We start from the raw sequence: 27,972 nt of genomic DNA on the forward strand, positions 1-27,972 counted from the left end.
AGATGAGGTGGGTAGTCAACCAAAATAATGCAGCAATGATTACATTTAATTTGAAATCATTTATATTTATTACAAAAGTGGGTTAGAAACAGTAACTAAGAAAAAAGTTGGTTAGATCAAAAGAATGTTGGTAAGTTCCTACGTGAATGATACTAAGTTTGAGTAAAATTAGGGGAAAGTTTCCTGGAAAACAATGTAGACGTGATCTACTTTTGGATTTTATATCTTCTTACATAGATTGGTAAAAAACACCAAGACTTATTGTTTTCTTAATAACCAGAGGGGAAAAACAGAACTACATGCTAAATAAAAATCTTTTCATGAGGACCCAATACTCATCTTTGTTTAAATATTTCTCCCAGTGAGAAATCCTATACTGGTTCTGCATTACATTCGGGAGGAAATGTGGCTATCTGGCATGGCCATACTATGCCATGGATGATGGGGCCCTGCCTATCCTTCATCATTTCCTTCTTTAACCGAGCCTGCGTTGAACTTTTAGTGCTCCCCAAGGGCGCCATGTTCTCCCACTAGTCTTGCTTTGACATGGGTTGTCCTCCTACCTGAAATCTTTTCAGCCCCTTCTCTTCGTGACCTCTTTTTCATCTTTCAAGACTCATCTCGTGCTATAGATTTTGATGATTTTGGTTTTAAGTTTTCTACTGAACTGTTTATTTTTCTTTTGATCCATTTTTTAAAATGAGTTAGTTTTCATTTCCAAGGGGTTGGATACTTTTGATCTGTTTGAACTTACACTATTGATTTCTAGTTGTCAAACAAATTCAAATAAAGATGACATTCTTGTGATTATTCTCGCTATTTCTTTTTAATTTTGAAACTGCCTACATAATGAGAATACTTTAAAGAGCATTATTATGAATTATGCATTTTAGAGTTATAATTTAGAGCAATATTCTCAAACCAAAAACCCTTAGAGTCATTCTTAACTCTTCTTTTTTTCCTTTTACACCCTGCATATCTGATACCCCTGGAATCCTGTTGTTTTGACTTTCAAAATAAACCTGTTCCAAGCCTACTTCAGGCCTTACCTAGATCCTTGTGGTAGCCTCCAAACCAGGCTTTCTGCTTTTAGTTTTGCCCCCTACATGGCTGACTATTACTTTTAAAATACTTCCACCAAGTTTAAAACAGAAATGTCTTCAGGTGTATTTCTAAATATTAGTGAGAATGAATAAATTGCGAATGTTTGCTTACTAACAATATATGATCTTTTGGGATTTCTCTCTTTATGTGTGTGCCCATTTATGTACTAGTATCTTAAATATTAATATATTCTTAGCTTCCATCTTCTCTTTACAAGGTTTTAATACTAAAGAGCAAAAACTCAAAAACAAAAAAGTCCAAGTATTATTTTTGACTCACTGGAATAGCTTAACTGCTATGATTTTCTTTGCTAAATTCTGTTTTCAGAGTCCTAAATTCATCTGCAAACCTCTACTGCCAGGTACTCTTTAGAATACAATGTTTTGTTCCTCAACATCTCCACTTTTTCTGCTTTACTCTTTTGTATGAGCTATATTTGGAGGGGCAGGGTACTAGGATCCTGTTTGTCTCTGCTGGCCTGTGGAAAGTATCACTCTTTCACAAAAGAGACAGATGAGCAGTTCCATCTTAAGGAAGCACTAGGCATGACTGAAATTCTGGCTCTGCTCCTAGGAGTTGAAAGACTTTGGTCCATCACCTTTGAAATGGTGTTAATGCTACCTACTGTACAGGGCTATTGTCAGGATTATACAGTCATTACACGTAAGACACTTAAGCACAATAGATGATACTAATAGTTGTTAGCCTGTTTGCTTTCCCCACTTTTTCTGAAGAAAAAAGCCTAGCTCCTTCTATTTATTCACTCTTTATAAACTATGTCTCACATCTGCATTTTACAGTAAAACCCATATGCTTTTTAATCCCCTAAGTGTTTTAGTCTATGCTTTTTAAAAATGGAAATAAAAAGAGTAAGTTTTAAGAAATCATGTAAACATTTTGAAACAAGTTTCCATTCCCTTTGGGGGACTCAATTGCTTCTCACTGATTACTATATATTACGAATATGAATATAGAAACAGATATACAATGGCATTTAAGTATTTTAAACAATTAATATAATAAATTATTTCACCAAAAATGTCTAAATTCTAAAAATAAGGGTGGAATGAAAATAACTCAGAAATTTTAACTAATTAATGTGTTATATATTATTTTTAAAAACGTAAGGCAACGTTATTTAAAATTTAAACTTTGAAACTCTAGAAAACTTTTAAATGGTAGAAACAAAAGAAGCAGGTTAATATAAATCATGATAACTGGGGAAAAACAATTCATTAGCAGGAAACTTTCAAAGAGTTATAAATTTAAAAATAATTTTTTTTTTCTCTCTTTTTTTTTTTTCTGCGGTACGCGGGCCTCTCACTGTTGTGGCCTCTCCGTTGCAGAGCACAGGCTCCGGACGCGCAGGCTTAGCGGCCATGGCTCACGGGCCCAGCCGCTCTGCGGCATGTGGGATCTTCCCAGACCGGGGCACGAACCCGTGTCCCCTGTATCGGCAGGCAGACTCTCAACCGCTGCACCACCAGGGAAGCCCAAAAATAAATTTTAAATAAAGCAAAGACATCTCCTTGGCACACACACACATATACACAAAAACAGTTACACAGTCAACTGTACATATAGTTTTAACGTATGCTGAAAGTAATTTCCCTTGGAATGCAACATCAGTAACGTAAACACCATAAATGTACAACTATTTCTAATAAAAATGATGCAAATTGAGGTTGATGCCCCAGTAAATAAATCTATTTAAATGCATTAATGATGGTGGTTTGCCAAACTGGGTTATAAAACTTAATTTCAATCAGGACATCTTGCTCATCAGTCAATCTGAATATTAACTTACTGCAAAAACAGTTTCATGCACAATCCATATGAATGTGACCTCTCAAACGGTTACATTTATATGCAAAGTATAATCTTGGAGATGTGCTCTTAGAATCCACCATGACAAATATTTGCAGAGGCCAAAAATGCATGTGACTATCCATCATTTTTCCCTGGCCAGGCTGATTTCTAAAGACTGCATGAGAGAATATCTAGAAGCATATTAGGTCAAACAAGGTAGAAGGGCATATCAAGCAGATGTCAAGCATCTGACCAGAAGAAAGAATATGGAGAGCTGGGATCACAGCCTCCAGCTGTATACTTTAGCAACTCAGAGTTATCCTATTTTGCATCTATGGTTCCTTTCTACAAAGGAAGAAAATCACATGGATGATTCTAGAAATAATATTTGCAATGCTGGCAGAAATTACTGCCACAATAAATAATGAGAATAACGATAGCTTATTTCAGTGAAGTGGCATCATCTCCTATACAGAAGTACGTGAAATCTGATTTTTAAATGTAGCGGCAGCAACATGGAGAACTTCTGCATTCCACATGAAGTCTAATGCTACCGATTTGAACTGTGGGGAATAAATGGTTGACAAACAATGGTTATTACCATATAGTTTATCTATTAGAGCTATTGGTTTCTTTTTCATTATGTTCTGTTTTCAGTGATAAATCAGTAAAAAAAAGAGATGTGGAAAATTTCAACTTTCATTAACTTTACACAAGCAGAGGTAGTCAACTTTATGATTATCTTTACATAAACATCAAAAAATTTCATTTTCCCCCAAATTTGCAAGACTGAAGATGGTAGTTTATATTCTGTGTGTGCAGACATGATCAATATATGTTACTAAATAGCTAAACTTAAGTAATCACTTTGGCAAGAGAAATAGATCTTTCCCTAAAATATGACCTGTGAAAAACAGAGTGTAGAAACCATCACCTGGCGAATATTAATGCTCTAACCAATTCACATGTAACGCTTATAAGGAAAATTGAATTGCAATGAGGTTTGTTTTCAACAATAATCTCATGACCATCACCACCATCACTGTAAGTATCATCATCATCTCCTTTCTCTAGTTTCTTTATTCTTTATCCAGTTGAGCTGGTCCATCATTTCAAAAATGCATGTCAATACATTAACTCCTTTGTCCCTGATGTCACATAGCAAAGCACAAATGCTGGGGGAATCCCATCACCCACGTTCTCTGGTGCCTGCACATCAACAGCCAGCCATGAATTGACAGGGTCACATAACAGGCTAGAAAGTTTCCACCATAAGTTCAAGATCAGCACTATCTAAAAATACATCTATACTTCCATGGTAATTTCACTCTTCCAATCCCAAAAATGAAAATTTTGAATCATTTCCACTCCATTTAAACCTCTAACCCTCTTTAACCACTGCCCTCCCCATCCCTACACTGCCTCCAAACCTCCACCACCAAAGAGATTCCCCTTGTCTCTTACTTAAAAACAAACAAACAAAAAACAACCAAAAAAACCTAATCATTCAAGAACTACTTCATCTTCTTGATGCCTGACTTATATATATGGAGGCAACTCTGGATCATCCTACCATCTCCCTCCTGTTACAAAGGAAGAGTTCTCCCTCCTCCATTCTAAAGCTAATCCCTTCAGCTCTGCTTTGGAGTCCATTCACTTCCACATATACTTCCCCCCTAGAATTTAACCCCCTTAGTTTCCATCTTACAAACACAAACTAACAAAAATAAACTACACTTGACCCCAGCTGTGGGCTGAATTGTGTCCCCACACTCCCCATATGCTGAAGTCCTAACTCCCAGTGCTTCAGGATGTAACCATATTTATTTGAAGACAGGGTCTTTAAAGAGGCACTTAAATTAAAATGAGGTTATTAAAGTGCGCCCTAATCTTATATGACTGGTGTCCTTAAAAGGAGAGGAAAATTTGCTACCATCTCTATCACTGAATCAATTGAATCAAAAAAGAAAAATAGCTGACCAGTGGACACAGAATGTTTACAAAATCCTCCACCTTATTTATAATAAATGTGAAGAAGCCACTTTATAATAAACGTGAAATATCTTGTATTTCAAAAAAAAAAAAAAAAGAGAGGAAATTTGGATGCAGACAGATATAGAGGGAAGATGATATGAAGACATAGGGAGAAGGCATCAGTAAGCCAAGGGGAGAGGCCTGGAACAGATCCTTCCCTCACTGCCCTCAGGTGGAATCAACCCTGCTAACTCCTTGATCTTGGGCTTTTAGCCTCCAGAAAAATGAGGAAATACATTTCTATTGTTAAGTCCCCTAGTCTGTAGTACTCTGTTACAGCAGACCTAGCAAATTAATACACCCTCACTTCTAGGCGTTGCTCTGTTTCTCATCTTTCCTTCAGAGACAAAATTCTCAGTGAGTTCCCTACACTCCACGTCTCCTTCACCACTCCTCACTTTCATTCCTGAATTCACTCCAATGTGCTACTGGCCCTGCTACTCCTTACCCTGGGATCACCAACGACCTTGACCTTGTGGATTCTTAGTGAACATGTTAAGTCTTCCTCTTTTCCAATCTTCCAGCAGCATTCGACAGGGTTCCCAACTCCTTCCCTGACATGCTTTCTTCTTTTGACTTCCATGACACAGAGCTCTTCACACTTGCCTTCTTCGTCTCTGGCCAATCCTCCACGGCCTTCTCTTCAGGAGTATGCTCCTCTGTCTTGTCATTAAATGCTGGAGCTTCTCAAAGCTCAGTTACAAAGCCCTCTTCTCATCTACTCTCAGCTCTTTCCTTGGGAAATTCTCACCCACATCAATGCTTTAATTACCATTCATACACAGATGACAAACAAGTATGTCACCAGCCCAGACTTCTCATTTCTGGACCTGTTTGGGACTACCTTTATATATCTTCTCTTAGATGTCTCAGAGTCTCCTGAAATTCACCATGTCTAAAACCAAACTCATGATTTTCCACACCTTTTCCATCTGCACGTAAACCCAAACCTGTCCAATTTCCCTAATTAGACAACACCATCATCCATTAAGTCTTGCAAGCCAGAAAAATGCTTCATCTCTGATATAGTCTTCTTTCTCACTCTTCCTCCCTCCACTCTCCTTGGGACTTGAGTGGTTGCAATTTTACAACTATTTGTGTAGTTATGTAGCCATGCACCAAAAGGTGGGACACCCTGTCTGCTTTTACTCACCACTATATTCCACCAAGCACAACGTCACACTATTGTAGATATTCATTTCTTTAACAAGTGAGCAAATAGATAATACTAATAAAAACTTGTATGTGCCAAGCTAAACATTGTATTAAAATTATCTTCTTAATCTTTGTAACAGCCCTATTAAGTAGGTATTATTATTATTATTGTTTTCCTCACTTTACTGAGGAGGAAGCTAGGGCATTGAGGAGTACACTTCCTTCCCAAGAACAAACTTGAAAGTGGCAGAAGAGAGTGGACCCAGGTTACTGGGGTACTTGTATACCACTATGCTATTCCATCTTTATGGTTTTCAAAGATACTCTCAAGCTATTTAACTAAAGTTTACCTGAGTTTAATACAAGCTATCTTTAATTTATGAATATATTATGTAGAAAAAACTTATATATAATTAACATATGCTCAGAAATCTTGAGTTTGTATGTAGTTATCATGAGATAAAGCCTAAATCCTGTTGCCTGGAATTCAAGATCTTCCATGATCCAACTCCTTCCCTCTTTTCAAGCCTTTTTCCCCATGACACCTTGATGCTCTAATCAGGCAGCGTTCAGCGAACTACAGCTTGCAGGCCAATTCTAGCCTACCACTTGTTTTTATAAAGTTTTACTGAAACAGCCAAACACATTTGTTTACATAATGACTATGCATTACAATGGCAGTTAAATACCCACAGGTTCAAGAAAAACTGTATGGTCCAAGAAGCCTAAACATTTACTATGTGGCCCTTTACAGAACAAGTTTTCCAACAGCTGAATTAGAATTCTAGGCTACAATCTAGTTTAATGGGAACAAATATAATAGCTTCCATTAGCTCAGTGCTGGGTTCTTTCAACAAACCTTTCAAAAGAGGTCCTGTTACCCCTGTTTTATGTAATGAAAGGAAGGAAGGAAGGGAGAGAAAGAGAAGAAGGGAAAAAAGAAAGAAGTCAAACTGAGGCTCAGGTGGGTGAATAATGCAACCATGATCACACAGCAAATAAGTGGAAAAACTGGGATTCAGAGCATGCTCACTGACTATGTTCCATGACTCACAGGCCAAACACTTTCCCTGGTGCCTACTGCTGCCTTTTTCTTCAGTAGAACTTGGGATTTCATGTTATTGTTTATTCATGCTATTCTTTCTCCTCCACAGAATGCCAATTCTCCTTTAAAACCTAAAGGAGATGCCTGGTGAAATCTTACACATTCCTGGGGACAAGCTCAAGCACCACCTCTTTCCACTAAGTCTTCCAAGATCACCTGCAACCAGGGGAATAATCCCTCCGTTGAATGCCCACAGCACTTCAGGCATTCCCTTGTGACACCTAACACTTTCTCTCCCCTCTTAAGTTTAATGTAGCAAAACCCAAGTTTACCTTTATATCCTGTAGAAAAAGCACAATGCCTTCTATATAATAAGTACTTAACAAATACTTAACTAATGAATGAATCTAGATTAAAAACTTTGGAACACTTCTAATCTGGATTTTTAAAGTGAAATATTTAAGATTTACTTCTTAATAATTCAACAGATCAAAATCCAGAATGTAGTCTAAAAACAGAAATGTCTTCCTTAGTATCGATTTTTAGCATTTTTAGCCTACTTATAAAAATCAATTTTAAAAGGAACTAAAAATTCATAAGAATTAAATATACTTAAAGTTTTCTATCAGTATCATAAATAAGGAAACTTAGTATTATAATTACTTATATTACACATTAACATTTTGCTAGGATAGAAAAACTCTTCATAATGCCCAAATTAACAACAACAACAACAAAAAAAAAACTTAAGTCATTAGAAATTTAAAATAAATCTAAGGTCAACAATAAAATGTTATTTATTACAAGAATACAGAGACCACAAGTGATGTTTCCAACAGCTAGTTATTTTTGAAATTCTGATAGAGTGGGCTGAATGCTCAATGTCATCACTGTAGAAATAATATAATTTAAATGCAAATACTAATTGTAAAAATAGTTTGAGAGTCTGGTTTGACATTTCTAAAGTTCTCTATATAATGTAAATAAGGCTTAGTATAAAATCAGGTACAGAGTAGAAATTACACACACACATAAGAAAATTTAGATTTTAAGAAGAGTTTAATATGTTGGAATCAGACACCTACCTGCATCACCTTCTGTTGAATCTCTTCTAACTGTGTACGCTTACTACGTTGCCTACAAACTTCCTGGTAGCGGGTATATTGCTCTCGCAGTGAATCTAATAATTTCATAACCTGTGGCTGTGCTAGCAGTTCATCATCCATAGGAGACCACGACACCCCTCCATCTGAGCCATTAAATCGACGCTGCTGTAATTCGGATAACAATTCATGTCCTTTAAGAAGGAAAAATACTTATAATTAATATCCATGAAGAAATATAAATCTTACTTCTCAATCTTCTCAATTCTAATCCCTTATTTTTAGAACGTATCTGCCTATATATTTACCTACCAGGTCTTAAGTACTGAAATGCAATTTCTCAATTTATATAGAAATAAATAGGAAAACTGCATGCATACATATACATATGGATATATACTATGCCGTAAACCACAGCTCTATCATATACAGACAGTCCCCAATTTAACGACGGTTTGATTTACAATTTTTTGACTTTATGATGGTGCATTCAGTTGAACCCGTACTTCAGATTTTGAATTTTTTCTTTTTCTGGGCTAGCAATATGCAGTACGATACTCTTTTGCAATGTTGGGCAGCAGCAGTGAACTGCAACTCCTAGTCAGCCACATGATCATGAGGGTAAACAACTGACAGTAATACTGACAACCATTCTGTACTCATACAACTGTTCTGTTTTTCACTTTCAGTACATTATTCAATAAATTACACAAGATATTAAACACTGCATTATAAAATAGGCTTTGTTTTAGATGATTTTGCCCAACTGTAGTCTACTGTAAGTGTTCTGAGCACGTTTAAGGTAGGCTAGGCTAGGCTATGATGTTCGGTACTTTAGGTGTATTAAATGCATTTCAACATGATATTTTCAACTTACGATGGGTTTATCAGGATGCAATCACATTGTAAGTTGAGGAAGATCTGTGTCATATATTCTATATACGCCATACTATATAGTAAGTATATAGTATATATGGAACATATATTTTCTAGACCTTTCTATCTATCACATTCTTGTTATTGGTGGATTCACTCCTCAGGACATTGTGCCAACCATTTCTCTGTACAGTACAATTACAATCTGGGATTTCTGTCTGATGGTACTAATTAGTATGTTTTGTCTGATAGTACTAATCAATACTAAGCGTTATGTTGTAGCATTTCACTATTAATCCATAACCTTAATCACAGCACCTAAAAGAAATGTTGGTGTATAACAAATGTATGATTAAAGGGAGAAAGTCTTTAATACTGGTACAAAATAACATTTATATAATCTCTATTTATATAAATTTCTACAACATATTAACTGTGAATCATGAGGGGCCACACTAATGTAAGAACTGCACTCAATGTTATTTGATTACAGCAAACTCATGGAGAAAATCACTCATGAACAAGAAGTTAAAATTATAGAATGTGCAACATCTAAAGCTGTAAGTATAACATTAACAGTTTTACAAGATGACGCTGGTCAGACCACTGATGACCAATTTCAAGATGACTGTCAGAGCTGACTGTGCTGTTTCTGCATGTAGCTCCCTCCCTCCGTCTGTAATAGCTCCTGCCCACTGATCATCAGTGGGGGAAGAGGGAGTTGGCCTTTGGACACGAGTCTGCCCCACCGCCCTGTTGCCGGCATCCAAAACAAAGAAAACTATCCTTTCCACCAAAAAAAAAAAAATTTTTTTTAAGTAAATAAATTGCAAATTGTTTTTCTAGGATAATGCTATTCCAATTATCATTAAGGAACCCAAAATATGCAGATATTTAAATTCTCTTCTCTTCATCTCTATTCAAGAAAATTTCCTAAACTTAAATGGCTTTAAATAATAGAAACAGTTTTTATTATGATTTGGAGGTATTTCCAATTTCTGAATAATATCCAAGATTGTTTTAAATGTCCCCATTTTATACTCTTTCTACTTTAATAGTCAATAGCATATTAAAAAGGACTTAGTGACATAGAAAGATAATTCTAAAATACAAATGTAACAAGTTTCTGAATTCAATGGCTTAAGCAGCTTTTAAAATGTTAAATATAAACAGGGAACTAAGTTTTGAATCTAAAGCAATATTTTTACTGACAGTCTCTTGTACCTTCTAAACATGTAGTAATTCACAGATTACAATTATTTCTTTGTTCTTTCTGGAAGTAAGATCTAAATCGTACTGAAAAAACTCGGGAAAACTGAATCAATACAACGAAGATATTCAGAATTTATTTCTTTACTCTTTATTACACTTTATAATTGGAAGGACACCTGTTTTGAAGACTTATGGAAAGTCTTTCTATATATTAACACACACATTCATATTCTTTATATATATATTTCCATAAAAGTCATTAAGATCAGAATATATATTTTTTTCTTCTTTGATGACTGTTACCTTTAATGTTTTCCTTGTGGATACCATTTACATTAGAGAAGCAGCACCACATAATGATTTCAAAGACGATACTTCAAAACCAAACTGCCTTGGTTAAAGTCCCAAATCTAGCATTACTAGCTGTGTAATCTGCCTAAGTTACAAAACCTTTTAATGCCTCAGTTTCCCCATCTTAACACTGGAATGACAACAGTACCTACTTCAGTGGGTTGTAGTGAAGGATAAATGAGTTAGCATACATAAAGTGCTTAGAATAGTACCTGCTATGCAGTAGGATTAGAACTATGCCCTATTAGAAAAATATATTAGAAATAAAATTAAGGTATTTTCATTTAAAAGAATTCCAATGTGTTCTCTAGAATCTGTGAAACTACTACTAAAGCTATTTGGGCTGGAATATACAAACCATGCAGCACTGAACACACACTACGTGCAAGGCCATTGCAAGGTGCTAAGTGTTTTTACACAGATGATTGTAAAACAGTACAACTAGTGGCTTTGGATTTAGACCTTTTTTTAGTGCTATGGTGGTAGAACTTAATAGTTATTTGATCTTGAACAAGTTTTTTAATATCTCTAAGCCTTGGCTTCCTCAAGTAGAGAAAATAATACTAATTATCTCAAGGAGTACTTAGAAGAATGAAATATGAAATACATAAAAGTACAATGCTAGAATAATGCATATTCAATAATCCTCATAGCAAACCCATCAAATAGAAATTTTTATCTTCATGTCATATGTAAAGAAATAAATTCAAATTCAAATATTTCAAGATAATTGATCATTATTAATAATTTTTAATATTGTAGAGTCTATTAACACACTCTTAGGTTAAACCAAAGAGCAGTTTGAAACACTTCTCCTTCAGTTTCTACGACATAATACATATTCAAATCGATGTTTATTTCATAAGCCAGTTAATGTATGGTTGGTTTAATGGATTATGATTATCAATGATAAATATATTTTTTCATCTTACCTGTCTGAAGAACAGTTTCAGGATCAACTGATGGAAGAAAGTTTAAATCCACAGACCTGGCAAGCACCAAAAGAGTATTTTTTTAAAACTGTATGTATTTCTATTTATATAACTTTAAAAAATCCTTTACATATACTTACCCAAACAGGGGCCTACAAATATGAAAATCTGAAGCATACTGTCCTACCAGGCTAATTTCTCTTAAGCATCGGGAAACCCATTACAGATAATTAAACACTAGTAGCCAAAGAAATATCTATGTGATAAATAACAAAATATACTACTTGGAAAAATATAATTTATCGTTATTAACTACAGTATTATTTCAAGTATATCAAAGGAATCCATTTTATTATTCTTCCACTGGATATCTGCTTCAAACTGAAATTTGTCGCTATATAATAATCCAGAAACGTTAACATTAAAATCGTGTGCAGCCATCCTCCAATCCAAAGTTTACCTATCTATAGCAATCTTGATATTCGTATGTATGTGTACCCTAGCAGATGTACACTCTTTATGTACTAATTATGTTTCATTTGCAGCTGGACTATGGGCTTTATTTTCTTAAACATATATGGAAAGTGGAGAAGATGAAGGAAAGATAGAGTACTTGGCAAATCAAAGCCTAGGGCCTTGCTACTGTAACTGACAGGTCTTGCTCTATACCTTTCACTTTTGTCAACTGATCTAGGCCTTCACCTCTTGTATAGCCCAGATGTTTCCTGAGGACTGACATAAAGAAGGTGATGAAAATTTGCAAGAGGGACTTCATTGTGTGGAGTTTAAAAGAGACTAAGTAATAACACTTGAAAACTTAGGGAGGGATTGGCAAATACAAGATTTCACTTGACACTTCATGTAGTCACACAAACCATCGTTTCCCAGTGTTTCCCAAAACACTGAATGAGATACTACTGAGTAGAGAAGATGGGGTTCCACTGTCATGTAAGTACAGGAAATTTTAAGAAAGCAATTAAACAGGTTTATTTACTGCAACACTTTCTTGGAACATGTAATCTGTAAATGTTTACAGTCATTCCCAGAGAAGGAAACATAGTAAACAGCATTAAACTCTATGACCATAAACTCATTTTCTACCAGTATCCTCTTAGGGTGGCTTTCCTGGAGAACATGATTTTGAGAAACACCAGACTTACTCTGCTGGACTACTCAGAAAGCAAGAGGTTTGGCAAATTTTTGTCAAGTAACTTGAGTGATATTTTCAATTCCATAGTATATAAGTGTGTGTGTGTGAGGTCTATACACACTCACATATTTACGTATATGTAAAATTGTTATTTACATTTTATATGGCCTCTATCTATAAGATAGTAATGTCCCTAAATGTTTGTTGTAACTTTAGATTTATATTCAAACCATTTGTTTTCATATTTTTACTTTGTTTTAAATCAAGATTTGATGTTAAACTATGATCTTCTCACATCCCTCCTATATTATTATCTCAGTTAACTGGTCTGTAACTATATTTGGATTCATGGGATAACAAGATGCATTCTATCAAGGTTCCATTGTATTTTCAAGGTCAGATGCAAAAGAGATAGACAAGGATGAGTGCTGATCCTTTCAAATTTCCTAATGAAAAATTACTGCCTAGTGACTACTTTGTTACTGAGGATTAATTTGCTTTCTACAGTACTTTTTACCTGGGGAAAGGAAATTGGTCTGAGAACTGTTGAGGTTGAAAAGTTCAATGGAAATCTGTAAAATGATAAATCTAGGTAGTTACAATTAGATCCACTGTCATAAAATACTAAATTCCCAAAGTTAAACTCATGAATATCACATATTTTACAAGGATGTAGGAGTTCCACAAGATAGGCATTTAAGTGCTAACATATTTAAATAAAGTTGTAATGATTTTATTTCAAGCTGCAACATTTTCCATATTCTTTACAAGCAAAGTAAAACTCTAAAAAGGCAGAAAATTGTTACATTCTGAAAACATGTTCTTGCAAAATAATTATTTTACACAGTGTCAGAAAAAGGTAAATATATTACTATTCAACAAAATTAAAAGTCTTCTGTAAAGAAACCTGGATTCAAATCAATAAATTTTATATGTAAAGCAAATTCTCAAGTATGAAAAAATAAATTTAATACAACTTTTATAGGCCAAGTTTGACTGAATGGAGGCTTGCTTACCCTAGTTCTCTTGGCTTGCATTAACAACAGAGGTTATCTTTTAACACACTAATCACAGCTTTGCAAAGGTGTAATTGCAGGACAATAGACACTTACCTTTCTTTCTCTTGCTGGTTTCCTTTATCACTTCCATTGTTAATCAAAGCAAGTTCATCTAATAATGATGTAGACTCCTTTGTAAACTTCTCAAAAACCTAAGGTATGAGATTTTATTAACATGTTAAGGATGATCTTAAAAGTTGATATGTACATAAGGATTTTCAACTAAGAGCAACAGAATTAGTCAAGCAGGATTCTGGTTCCCTCTCTGGACCTCACTTAGTACACTTTAATCATCAGACCACACAGCACAGACAATGAAGACAAAATTAAAACAATGAAGACAAAACTGCTTCCTAAAACAATGAATAGTTTTAATGGATAAAGAATTTTTTAAATTTAAACACATTAAGAAATTATTTTTATTCCTGAGACAAGTTTATATTTATTCCTGTTCCCTTGAGAAATATGTGTACCAACAACAGTTTTAACTACATGAACATTATTCAGACCAGTTCTAACCCTCTAATTCCAGTTAAAGAACTTTTCTTTATGTTATTCAATTAATCATTCTGGTTGCATGTTAATACTTAAAAACTTTTATATATAAGCATGTAGAATAAAAATAAATTACTTATAATCTTAACACGATTTCTTAAAAATATTTCAAAAAAGGGATTTGGGCAAGTCTGCTTAGAATAAAATAGACACTCATTGGTTTTATATCATTGTTCAAATATGGTGAAAATAGAACTGGTTATCCATTCTCAAATATCCAAAAGTTCATTATTCTTCAAAAAAAATTAGCATATAATCTAATGTGAGTAAATTTTAAGTTTTTTCTTTTAGTCCCAGGCAGTTCGATTAAACAATACTATATTATACAGAGAGGCAAATTTCCAAAGTCTGCCCTGAAAAAGAAGATATATTTTCAGAAATGAAAACTTTATCCTGTCAAACTGCTTTCCAACTCAAATTGATGTCTAAATATCCTCTCTGAAAATGGTGTATCAAGGGCAGACAGAAGAAACAAGAAGAACTACAATCCTGAAGCCTGTGGAATGAAAACCACATTCACAGAAAGACACACAAAATGAAAATGCAGAGGACTATGTACCAGATGAAGGAACAAGATAAAACCCCAGAAAAACAACTAAATGAAGTGGAGATAGGCAACATTCCAGAAAAAGAATTCAGAATAATAATAGTGAAGATGATCTAGGACCTCGGAAAAAGAACAGAGGCAAAGATCGAGAAGATGCAAGAAATGTTTAACAAAGACCTAGAAGAATTAAAGAACAAACAGAGATGCACAACACAATAACTGAAATGAAAACTACACTAGAAGGAATCAATAGCAGAATAACTGACGCAGAAGAACAAATAAGCGACCTGGAAGACAGAAGAGTGGAATTTACTGCCACAGAACAGAATAAAGGAAAAAGAATTAAAAGAAATGAAGACAGCCTAAGAGACCTCTGGGACAACATTAAATGCACCAACATTCATTCAAATGCATTACAGGGTCCCAGAAGGAGAAGAGACAGAAAGGACCCGAGAAAATATTTAAAGAGATTACAGTCAAAAACTTCCCTAATATGGGAGAGGAAATAGCCACCCAAGTCCAGGAAGTGCAGAGAGTCCCAGGCAGGATAAACCCAAGGAGAAACACGTTGAAACACATAGTAATCAAATTGACAAAAATTAAAGGTAAAGAAAAATTATTAAAAGCAACAAGGGAAAAATACACAAATAACATACAAGGGAACTCCCAAAAGATTAACAGCTGATTTCTCAGCAGGAACTCTATAGCCAGAAGAGAGTGGCACGATATATTTAGAGTGATGAAAGGGAAGAACCTACAACCAACATTACTCTACCCCACAAGGATCTCATTCAGATTCGATGGAGACTTCAAAAGCTTTATAGACAAGCAAAAACGAAGAGAATTCAGCACCACCAAACCAGCTGTACAGCAAATGCTAAAGGAACTTCTCTAAGTGGGAAACATAAGAGAAGAAAAGGACCTACAAAGACAAACCCCAAACAATTAAGAAAATGGTAAGAGGAACATACATATCAATACTTACCTTAAATGTGAATGGATTAAAAGCTCCAACCAAAGACACAGGCTCACTGAATGAATACAAAAATAAGACCCATATATACATTGTCTACAAGAGACCCACTTTAGATCTAGGGACACATACAGACACATACAGACAGAGGGGATGAAAAAAGATATTCCATGCAAATGGAAATCAAAAGAAAGCTGGAATAGCAATACTCAGATAAAATAGACTTTAAAATAAAGAATGTTACAAGAGACAAGGAAGGACACTACATGATGATAAAGGGATCAATCCAAGAAGTTATAACAATTCTAAATATATATGCACCCAACACAGGGGCATACCAATACATAAGGCAAATGCTAACAGCTATAAAAGAGGAAACAGACAGTAACACAATAATAGTGGGGTACTTTAACATCTCACTTACACCAGGGGACAGATCATCCAGACAGAAAATTAATAAGGAAAAAAAAGCTTTAAATGACACAATAGACCAGATATATTTAATTGATATTTATAGGACATTCCATCTGAACACAGCAGATTACACTTTCTTCTCAAGTGCCCACAGAACATTCTCAATGATAGATCACATCTTGGATCACAAATCAAGCCTCGGTAAATTTAAGAAAATTGAAATCATACCAAGCATCTTTTACGACCACAGTTCTATGAGATTAGAAATAAATTACAGGGAAAAAAAAGTAAAAAATACAACACATGGAGGCTAAACAATACCTTACTAAATAACCAAGAGATCACTGAAAAAATCAAAGAAGAAATTAAAAAATACCTAAAGACAAATGACAACGAAAACACGATGATACAAAACCTACGGGATGCAGCAAAAGCAGTTCTAAGAGAGAAGTTTATAGCAATACAATCCTACCTCAAGAAACAAGAAAAATCTCAAATAAACAATCTAACCTTACACCTAAATGAACTAGAGAAAGAAGAACAAACAAAGTTAGTAGAAGGAAAAAAATCATAAAGATCAGAGCGGAAATAAATGAAAAAGAGATGAAGGAAACAATGGCAAAGATCAATAAAACTAAAAGCTGGTTCTTTGAGAAGATAAACAAAACTGATAAACCTTTAGTCAGACTCATCAAGAAAAAGAGGGAGAGGATTCAAACCAATAATATTAAAATGAAAAAGGAGAAGTTGCAACAGACACCTCAGAAATACAAAGCATCATAAGAAACTACTGCAAGCAACTCTATGCCAATAAAATGGACAACCTGGAAGAAATGGACAGATTCTTACAAAGGTATAACCTTCCAAGACAAAACCAGGAAGAAATAGAAAATATGAACAGACCAATCACAAGTAATGAAATTGAAACTGGGATGAAAAATCTTCCAACAAACAAAAGCCCAGGACCAGATGGCTTCACAGGTGAATTCTATCAAACATTTAGAGAAAAGCTAACACCCATCCTTCTCAAACTCTTCCAAAAACTTGCAGAGGAAGGAACACTCCCAAACTCATTCTATGAGGCCACCATCACCCTGATACCAAAACCAGACAAAGATACTACAAAAAAAGAAAATTACAGACCAATATCACTGATGAATATAGATGCAAAAATCCTCAACAAAATGCTAGCAAACAGAATCCAACAACACATTAAAAGGATCAAGCACCATGATCAAGTGGGATTTATCCCAGGGATGCAAGAATTCTTCAATATATGCAAATCAATCAATGTGATACACCATATTAACAAACTGAAGAAAAAAAACCATATGATCATCTCAATAGATGCAGAAAAAGCTTCTGACAAAATTCAACACCCATTTATGATAAAAACTCTCCAGAAACCGGGCAGAGAAGGAACCTACCTCAACATAATAAAGGCCACATATGACAAACCCACAGCAAACAGCATTTTCAATGGTGAAAAAATGAAACCATTTCCTCTAAGATCAGGAACAAGACAAGGATGTCCACTCTCACCACTATTATTCAACACAGCTTTGGAAGTCCTAGCCACAGCAGAGAAGAAAAAGAAATAAAAGGAATAAAAATTGGAAAAGAAGAAGTAAAACTGTCACTGTTTGCAGATGACATGATACTATACATACAGAATCCTAAAGATGTCACCAGAAAACGTCTAGAACTAATCAATGAATTTGGTAAAGTTGCAGGATACAAAATTAATGCACAGAAATTTCTTGCATTCCTATACACTAACAATGAAAGATCAGAAAGAGAAATTAAGGAAACAATCCCATTCACCACTGCAACAAAAAGAATAAAATACCTAGGAATAAACCAAGGAGGTAAAAGACCTGTACTCAGAAAACTATAAGACACTGATGAAAGAAATCAAAGATAACACAGATAGATGGAGAGATATACCATGTTCTTGGACTGGAAGAATGAATACTGTGAAAATGACTATACTACCTAAAGCAATCTACAGGTTCAATGCAATCCCTATCAAATTACCAATGGCATTTTTTACAGAACTAGAACAAAAAAACTTAAAATCTGTAAGGAGACACAAAAGACCCTGAATAGCCAAAGCAATCTTGAGGGAAGAAAACAGAGCTGGAGGAATCAGACTCCCTGACTTCAGACTATACTACTAAGATACAGTAATCAAGACAATATGGTACTGGCACAAAAGAAGAAATATAGATCAATGGAACAGGATAGAAAGCCCAGAAATAAACCCACACACCTATGGTCAACTAATCTATGACAAAGGAGGCAAGGATATACAATGGAGAAAAGAGAGTCTCTTCAATAACTGGTGCTGGGAAAACTGGACAGCTATATGTCAAAGAATGAAATTAGAACACGCCCTAACACCATACACAAAAATAAACTCAAAATGGATCAAAGACCTAAATGTAAGACCGGCCACTATAAAACTCTTAGAGAGGAAAACATAGGAAGAACACTCTTTGACCTAAACCACAGCAAGACCTCTTTTGACCCACCTCCTAGAGTAATGGAAATAAAAACAAAAATAAACAAATGGGACCTAATGAAACGTAAAAGCTTTTGCAGAGCAAAGGAAACCATAAACAAGATGAAAAGACAACCATCAGAATGGGAGAAAATATTTACAAACAAATCAATGGACAAAGGATTAATCTCCAAAATATAGAAAAAGCTCATACAGCTCAATATTAAGAAAACAAACAACCAATCAAAAAATGGACAGAAGACCTAAATAGAAGTTTCTCCAAAGAAGATATACAGATGGCCTAAAGGCACATGAAAAGCTGCTCAGCATCATTAATTATCAGAGAAATGCAAATCAAAACTACAATGAGGTATCACCTCACATCAGTTAGAATGGGCATCATCAGAAAATCTACAAATAACAAATGCTGGAGAGGGTGTGGAGAAAAGGGAACCCTCTGGCACTGTTGGTGGGAATGTAAATTGATACAGCCACTATGGAGAACAGCATGGAGGTTCCTTAAAAAACTAAAAACAGAATTACCATATGACCCAGCAATCCCACTACTGGGCATATACCCTGAGAAAACCATAATTCAAAAAGAGTCATGTACCACAATGTTCACTGCATCACTATTTACAATAGCCAGGACAAGGAAGCAACCTAAATGCTCATTAACAGATGAATGTATAAAGATGATGTGGCACATGTATACAATGGAGTATTACTCAGCCATGAAAAGGAACGAAATTGGGTCATTTGTAGAGACGTGGATGGACCTGGAGACTGTCATACAGAGTGAAATAAGTCAGAAAGAGAAAAACAAATATTGTATATTAATGCATGTATGTGGAATCTAGAAAAATGGTACAGATGAACTGGTTTGCAAGGCAGAAATAGAGACACAGATGTAGAGAACAAACGTATGGACACCAACGGGGGAAAGCGGGAGGCGGGGTTGTGGTGGGATTAATTGCAAGATTGGGATTGACAATATATACACTAATATGTATAAAACAGATAACTAATAAGAACCTGCTGTATAAAAAAAAAAAGGTGTATCAACTAGATTACCTCTCAGGAAATTATGCTGCTGTTATTCAACTCAAAAGATTTACAACTTTGACTATAATACTGCTACTAATGACAACAGTAATAGCTAATATTTGTGAGTCTGACTCCAGAGTATATGCCTTCAAGCATTATGCTATCATGTGGTATGCATTATATTTCTTTAGTTTTGTAAAAAGTAGACAATCTACCTTTCAGTTGATTAAAATTAAAAAGCTATCAAGGGGCTTCCCTGGTGGCGCAGTGGTTAAGAGTCCGCCTGCCGATGCAGGGGACACGGGTTCGTTCCCTGGGCCGGGAAGATCCCACATGCCACGGAGCGGCTGGGCCCGTGAGCCATGGCCGCTGAGCCTGTGCGTCCGGAGCCTGTGCTCCGCAACGGGAGAGGCCACAACAGTGAGAGGCCCGCGTACCGCAAAAAAAAAAAAAAAAAAAAAAAAAAAAAGCTATCAAAATATGTCTTATTTATATATAATAACGTTTCTCATTGTAATATACCAACCAGCCTCTTATTTAACCAGTCCATATGATCATAGGTGAGACTCCCACCAAAATCTTCTGTTAACTGGCATGGTTCTATATAACGAGTCAATTTATTGGCAGACACTAAAATAACCTAGAAAGGTAAAAAGAAAGAAAAAAAAAACTTAGTCACCATTAATGTCCATGAAAAGTGATGAGGAGGTAAAATTGATTAGCATATGCAATACTATTTCCAACATGATGAAATATTACATAGACATTTATTTAAATAATACAACAGCATTTAAAATCAATTCAATAAATTGTGGCTATCTGTTAAGAAATAAGCTATCACAAACCATTTATAATAACACATTATAAACAACAAGAGATGTTAGCAGCTCAGATGAAATATTTTCAAATCTTATCAATATGAATAATTTCTTGGTAGTAAAAGTCAATTCCTTTAGTACAAGGATGTATTCGTCAAAGAATTTTCACATGGTCTTAAAATTAGCTAGGTACACTACAATAATAAGTACAAATGAATAATAAATCTGGAAATCAAAAAATTATATACTTTTCTTACATGAAATTTCTCTATCATTCCTTTGATTATATATTAACAAAACATATCCTCTAATATTAGAGTAAAACTCAGGATAACATATACTAATATTTAATTTGAAAAACAGAACTAGAGGGCTTCCCTGGTGGCGCAGTGGTTGAGAATCTGCCTGCCAATGCAGGGGACATGGGTTCGAGCCCTGGTCTGGGAGGATCCCACATGCCGCAGAGCAACTAGGCCCGTGAGCCACAACTACTGAACCTGCGCGTCTGGAGCCTTGCTCCGCAACAATAGAGGCCGTGATAGTGAGAGGCCCACGCGCCGCGATGAAGAGTGGCCCTCGCTTGCCATAACTAGAGAAAGCCCTCGCACAGAAACGAAGACCCAACACAGCAAAAATAAATTAATTAATTAATAAACTCCTACCCCCAACATCTTCTTAAAAATAAATAAATAAATAAAACAAAATGGCCGCACTAAATTGATTGGCATCCTTTAAAAAAAAAAGAAAAACGGAACTAGAAAGTAGGGAGAAGTTCAGAGAATTCATAAACTTGAAACTTACCCGTTAAAATGATACTCTTTAAACTTTAAAAGATTTCAAATACAAATTACAAAATGAACAAAGATACCATTTTAGCACTAAATAAAACTTCAATGAGGATACACATGAGTATTAAAAAAATACATATGTGGGAGAAAGATATTCAAATGGTAGTGTTAATGCAGAAGACTTGATAAGAAAAATAACGTGTCCAACTGGAAAGAGCACCGTTCCCACCCTAAACAACAACAAAGCCCAGATAATCTACAAAATTAAAACTTTTCTGAAACTCCTCAGAGAGCTGAGGTCACAGAAAAACCAACTAGTCTGAATATGCAGAGAAGACAGGCACCATAGAGAGAGTGGTAGAAGGCGTGACTATCAAATGTGAGGAGCAAATCTTTGGGGATGATGGAACTATTCTGTATCTTAACTGTGATGAAGGATTTATGACTATATCTGTTTGTCAAATCTCAAAATTGTACGCTAAAAAAGGAATTTTACTGTATGTAAATTATACCTTGATAAATTTAACTTTAAAAAAAGGGGGGGAATAAACTCAACAACATAAGGAGGACTTGTGAAAGAACTACCAGGGAAAGAAAGAAAGAAAAGAAAAATTCAGAAACATACCCAATATGCAAAACTAGGTATATCCATACTATATATGAAGTTGTAATGTAAACAGTAAATAAGGGGAAATAACCAAGACTACAAAATGCTTTGCTAAAAGGGTGGAAGGGGAGTCACCTTAGGAAGATTACAAAAACATGGTATCAAAAGTTCATAAAAGGGGACTTCCCTGGTGGCACAGTGGTTAAGAATCCACTGCCAACACAGAGGACATGGGTTCAACCCCTGGTCCAGGAAGACTCCACATGCCGCGGAGGAACTAAGCCTGTGCACCACAACTACTGAGCCTGTGCTCTAGAGCCCATGTGTCACAACTACTGAGCCAGTGTGCCTAGAGCCTGTGCTCTGCAACAAGAGAAGCCACCGCAATGAGAAGCCCATGCACTGCAATGAAGAGTAGCCCCCACTCAATGCAACTAGAGAAAGTCCACACGCAGCAACAAAGACCCAATGCAACCAAAAATAAATAAAAAATAAAATAAAATATTTTTTAAAGTTCATAAAACTATCAGAGAAAAATAAATCCTGTCATAATTAGAGTTTATAACAAATTGCTATTGATAACAACACATTAAATGCCTTGGATGCTTATGTTAGAAAAGAAAGGCTAATGAATAATGAGCTAAGTGACCTACCTAAGAAGTTGGGGGCAGGGAGTGGGAGGAGAACAATAGAATACATCTAAAGAAAAGAGAAGGAAGGGGAGAAATTAAGAAATTAATAAAGCCAAAAGTTGTTCCTTGAAAAGACTAAAATGAAATCAACAAAGTTCTGATAACATAAAGCAAGAAGAAAAGGAAGGTACACATAAATTACACTAAGAATAAAAAGAACATGGCTACATAGACAGCAGTGATTTAAAAGATACAGATGGACACAGGACATGCTTTTGTCAATAACTGCAAATTTAGAAGAAATGGACAAATTCCTATAAAAAAAGTAATTTATCAAAACTGACATAAAAAAACCCCAGAACACCTATAATCAATGAGGTGAAGTGAATCACTAGATTCTTTTCATTTTCAGTGATCATACTGTTAGTGGTAGTTTTAGCATTGCTATTCAGGGATCACTTGATGAAAAAGACAGAAAATGATTAATATGGGTTATTCTTATTCTCCTATCCCTCATGTCCTTGAGAAAACAGAATTCTTGAGAAGGAAGACATGAAAGGGAAAAAGTTACCCTTATAGTCTTCAATTTGAATTGGAAGTATCAGATTAAACTCATGATGTATTTCATTTTAAATAAAAACATGCACACTCACATAATATAAATTTTCTAATTCTGTCCACTGAAACATTTAGGAAATAATGACGAAGGCGTTCTGTAGAAATGCACACTCCTAGCATCCCAGACTGTTGTCTTCAAATACTGTTTCCCCCTAAACGGAATCAAGGTTCCTTGGAGAAATGGCCAATTCTAGGTCTGGGGCTGGAAATACACATGGTGAGCTTGTAACATCTTCCCATTCAAATATCAAGAAAGCCATCCAAGACTTTTAGGGTTATGCCAAAAGGTCCGGAAAAGGCTTCCATTGGCCAAATAAGTAACAATTTGCATATCAATTCAAATTCTTTAATAAACTAAAGGATCTAGGCATTGAACATCAATGGCTGCCAATATCACAAAAAAAGAAGACAACTATTACGAGCCTCATGATCAGGGAAACATCACCAATGAACAGCCTTGGAGAAAGAAATTCAGGTCTTAATCTAATCAGCTGTTTGAATCCAACTATGAATTCATGGAAATACAGAGATGCAAAAGAGGAGAATAATATGTTAAACTATACCACGTGGATGCTCACTGAAACAAAAAATCCTGTAAAACACATACCCTGGTCTCCCCAAGAAAAAAAAATTGGGTACGAAAAGAGAAAGAGAAATTAAGATGAAAAAGCTTAATTTAATGGACTAACACAAAATTCCACAACCAATAATAAGAGAATTACATATTCTTTTTAAGCAAACAAGAAATATTTAAAAACTTGAGTGTATATCAGGTCATAAAGAAAACCTTGGTACATTTCAAAGGAAATAACTCATAACGTTCTATCACCACAATGAAATTAAGTTAGAAATCAATAACCAATCAAATCAGAAATCATTAACAAGATTTTAAAACCTATCCATTTGGAAAGGCATCTCAAACCAATCACAATATCTGGACAGTATCTGGATCCTATTTCAAAGAAATAAATCAATCTGTGTGCATTCATAATTTATGTATAAATTTATGAATAAATTTTAAAATATATTATTTATACAGAATATTTTTATATATTACTAAGTCTTTTTATAACATTCATCAAATGTGAAATCAACTGGCTCTTTGATATTAAGGAACTGTTTATTTTAAGGCATGACAATGGTCTTGGGCTATATTTTTTAAAAAAGAGTCTGCAGACATTCAAATGTCTTAAATTTCCTTCACTATAACATCCCCAGCCTTCCTTGGGCGCAGTGGATAGGGGTAAGGATGGGGCAGGTGGACCATGGGTTGACAGTTGTTGGCACTGGGTATAGGGATACATGGAGTTAACTATAATATTCTGTTTACTTTTTGATGTATTCATAACTCCTTATAATAAAAATACTAAAAAACTAAGACACATATAAATCTCTCTTTTAAAAAAACCTTCCCAGAAAGAAAATACCAGGCCCAGCCAATTTACAAGTGAGTTTTAAAAATTAAAGAACAAAGGATCAATCAAGATGGCCAAGGAGGAGTATGTGGAACTCACTTCCCCCTCATGAACACATCAAAAGTACATCTACATGTGAAACAATTCTCACTGAAGATGAACTGGAAACTGGCAGAAAGATTCCCATAAAAGAAAGGCTATAAGATCCACATGGAATCAGGTAGGAAGGGAAAAGACATGATAAGGTCGAGACCTGTGCCCCTGAAAGGGGACACAGAAGAAAAGAAAGATTACATGGGTGGAGACCCACCCTGGGGAGTGAGCAGTTCAAGCCACAGACTGGGCATCTCACTCTTGGGGTCCAACACAGGGGAGACAGGCCCGTGGTTGGCTGGAGGACTGCTGGGACTAACTGGAGGAGTATGGGAAGCCTGGACTCCATTTGTGAGAAGCGTGCATGCTGGTTTGCCCATGAGGCAATGAGGAGAGAACAGAGTGAGGACCGTCCAGTGGCTGCAGGGTCTCCTGTGACTGCCTCAGTGCATATCCCAGCCGAAGCCAGGCAAAGGCTCCAGGCCTGCTTACTCCAGGTTACAAGTGGTACTGGATCTAGGGGGTCACATGACCAGGAGAAAGCTCAGCTGTGGATTCAGAGGCAACTCGGTTGCAGAGCAGCGACAGCCACTCTTGGCACATACTCAGGCAGTGCATCAGAAGCAGCCCAGAACTCTGATAGCAGCCTCTCCCCTACAGCTCACCTCCCAATACACACTGAGACCACAAGGCCCCACCTGCCCTGTGGTGTGGCTTCATGACAGGGCAATGGTGGCAGAGGCTGCGGGTGTGATTGGCTGGGGCTGACAAAGGGGACTTGGACCCCAAGGCTGTGTCTGAATGAAGGGGGAGAAACAACTGCTGGCACCTGCAAGGCGGTGCAGCTTAGAATCTGTCTGCAGGCAAAACAAGCCAAGAGAGCACACAGGCCCCACTTGCTTCAGCACTCCCCCACTCTGGGTCAAGGGTCATGGTGCTGGGAAAGTAGAAAGCACACACTTAAGGGGAACAAAGTCAGAGCAGGCCTGACCTTCAGGGCTTCTGCTCCACCAACTTGGGATCAGACCCCACACCTGAAAGGCCAGTGATGGCCACTGAGCAGAGGAGAAGCCTCGTCTCATACCTGGCTACAGCTCTGCAACCTCCATCTCCAGCACCACCTCTTACCAAGGTGATAGTGGCCAGCACACCCTGAGGAAAGACATGACTGGCATCCACGTCAAATCTAGCTCTCCAACTACTGGGCACTGGGCATATGCAGTCTGTACATAAACGATCCCACATAAGGACAGCCCTTTAAGACCCAATAGGTAACTATTTCACCAAAATTCATAGAGACAGAGAAAGTTAAGTAAAATGAAAAGGCAGAGGAACTGGTCTCAAATGAAATAGCAAGAGAATAACCAGGAAAAAATAATGAAACAGAAATGAACAATTTACAGAAAAAGAAATCAAAGCATTAGTAATAAGAATGTTAACTGAACTAGGGAAAAGAATAGATTAACACAGTGAGAATTTTAACAAGGAACTAGAAAAAAGCAAGAAAAACCCAATCAGAAATGAAGGATTCAATAACTGAAATAAAAAACACACTAGAAGGAATGAACAGCAGACTAAGTGGTGCAGTCTTCTGCACAGAATAATGGCAATCATCCAGTCAGAACAGCAAAAAGAAAAACAAATATTTAAAAATGAGAGCAATTTAAGAGATCTCTGGGATAACATTAAACATATCAACTTTCACATTATAGGGGTCCCAGAAGGAGAAAAGAGAAAGAAGAGGATCAAAAATGTATCTGATGAGATTATGGCTGAAAACTTCCCAATCCTGAAGAAAGAAGCAGATATCTATGTACAAGAGGCACAGAGGGTCCCAAATAAGATGAAACCAAAAAGATCCATACCAAAACATACCATAATTAAAATGGCAAAAGTTAAAGAGAGAATTCTAAAGGCAGCAAGAGAAAAACAGAGATTCATATACAAGGGAATCCCCATAAGGCTATCAGCTGATTTTTCTGCAGAAGCTTTGCAGGTCAGAAGACAGTGGCATGATATACCTAAAGTGCTAAAAGGGAAAAAACTGCAACCTAGGATACTCTACCCAGCAAGTTTACCATTGAGGAACAAAGAGGAGACAAAAAAAAAAAACTTCTCAGACAAGCAAAAACTAGAAGGGTTCATACTAAATCAACTCTAAAAGAAGTGTTAAAGGGTCTTCTCCAAGTGGAAAGGAAGTAAGAATCCATGGAAAAGGGAAAATCTCACTAGGACAAGCAAATATACAGTAAGGGCTGAGGAACAACCACTTAAATAAGCTAGTACAAAGATTAAAACACAAAAAATTATAAAAGCAACTATAACTTTATATAAACAGTGAAGGCATAAAATGAAGATATAAAATGTGACATCAAAAACACAAAGTGTGGGGCTTCCCTGGTGGTGCAGTGGTTGAGAGTCTGCCTGCCGATGCAGGGGACACAGGTTCATGCCCCGGTCTGGGAAGATCCCATATGCCGGAGCGGCTGGGCCCATGAGCCATGGCTGCTGAGCCTGCGCATCCGGAGCCTGTGCTCCGCAACGGGCAAGGCCACAACGGTGAGAGGCCCGCATAGCACAAAAAAAAAAAAAAAAAAGAAGAAGAAGAAACAGACAATCTGAACAGACTGATCACTAGTAGCAAAACAGAATTTGTAATTTAAAAAATTCCTAGCAAACAAAAGCCCTGGACTGACTGGATGGCTTCACAGGGATATTCAGGGATATTCTACAAAACATATAAAGAAGAACTAATACCAATTCTTTTTTTTTTTTTTTTTTTTTTTCTGTACGTGGGCCTCTCACTGCTGTGGCCTCTCCCGTTGCGGAGCACAGGCTCCGGACACACACAGGCTCCGCGGCCATGGCTCGCGGGCCCAGCCGCTCCGCGGCACGTGGGATCTTCCGGGATCGGGGCACGAACCCGTGTCCCCTGCATCGGCAGGCGGACCCTCAACCACTGCGCCACCAGGGAAGCCCTAATACCAATTCTTAACAAACTATTCCAAAACACCAAAGACGAAGGAACAATCCTAAATGGATTCTACGAGGCCAGCATTACCCTGATACCAAAACCAAAGAAAGACACTACAAAATAAAAAGAAAATTACAGGCCAATATCTTTGATAGATAT

The 27,972-nt window shown here is 36.2% G+C and overlaps 1 protein-coding gene across 1 annotated transcript in view; it reads right to left on the bottom strand.

Annotated features, from left to right (window-relative positions):
- The window catches only part of SESTD1 (SEC14 and spectrin domain containing 1), a gene marked incomplete at its 3' end in the record, with an annotated part of 86,806 nt that overhangs the window by 23,442 nt on the left and 35,392 nt on the right, over positions 1 to 27,972 (bottom strand). Inside the window, exons 5-8 of the mRNA XM_079710496.1 lie at positions 20,395 to 20,508; positions 13,884 to 13,981; positions 11,622 to 11,677; positions 8,233 to 8,444 (exon numbers count right to left, since the gene is read on the bottom strand). Of these exons, the coding sequence (XP_079566622.1) occupies positions 8,233 to 8,444; positions 11,622 to 11,677; positions 13,884 to 13,981; positions 20,395 to 20,508 (480 nt within the window). The remainder of the gene's footprint in view (positions 1 to 8,232; positions 8,445 to 11,621; positions 11,678 to 13,883; positions 13,982 to 20,394; positions 20,509 to 27,972) is intronic.

This window comes from Hyperoodon ampullatus (assembly GCF_949752795.1).
Source record: "Hyperoodon ampullatus genome assembly, chromosome: 8".
In the NCBI taxonomy this organism is placed as follows: Eukaryota; Metazoa; Chordata; class Mammalia; order Artiodactyla; family Ziphiidae; genus Hyperoodon; species Hyperoodon ampullatus.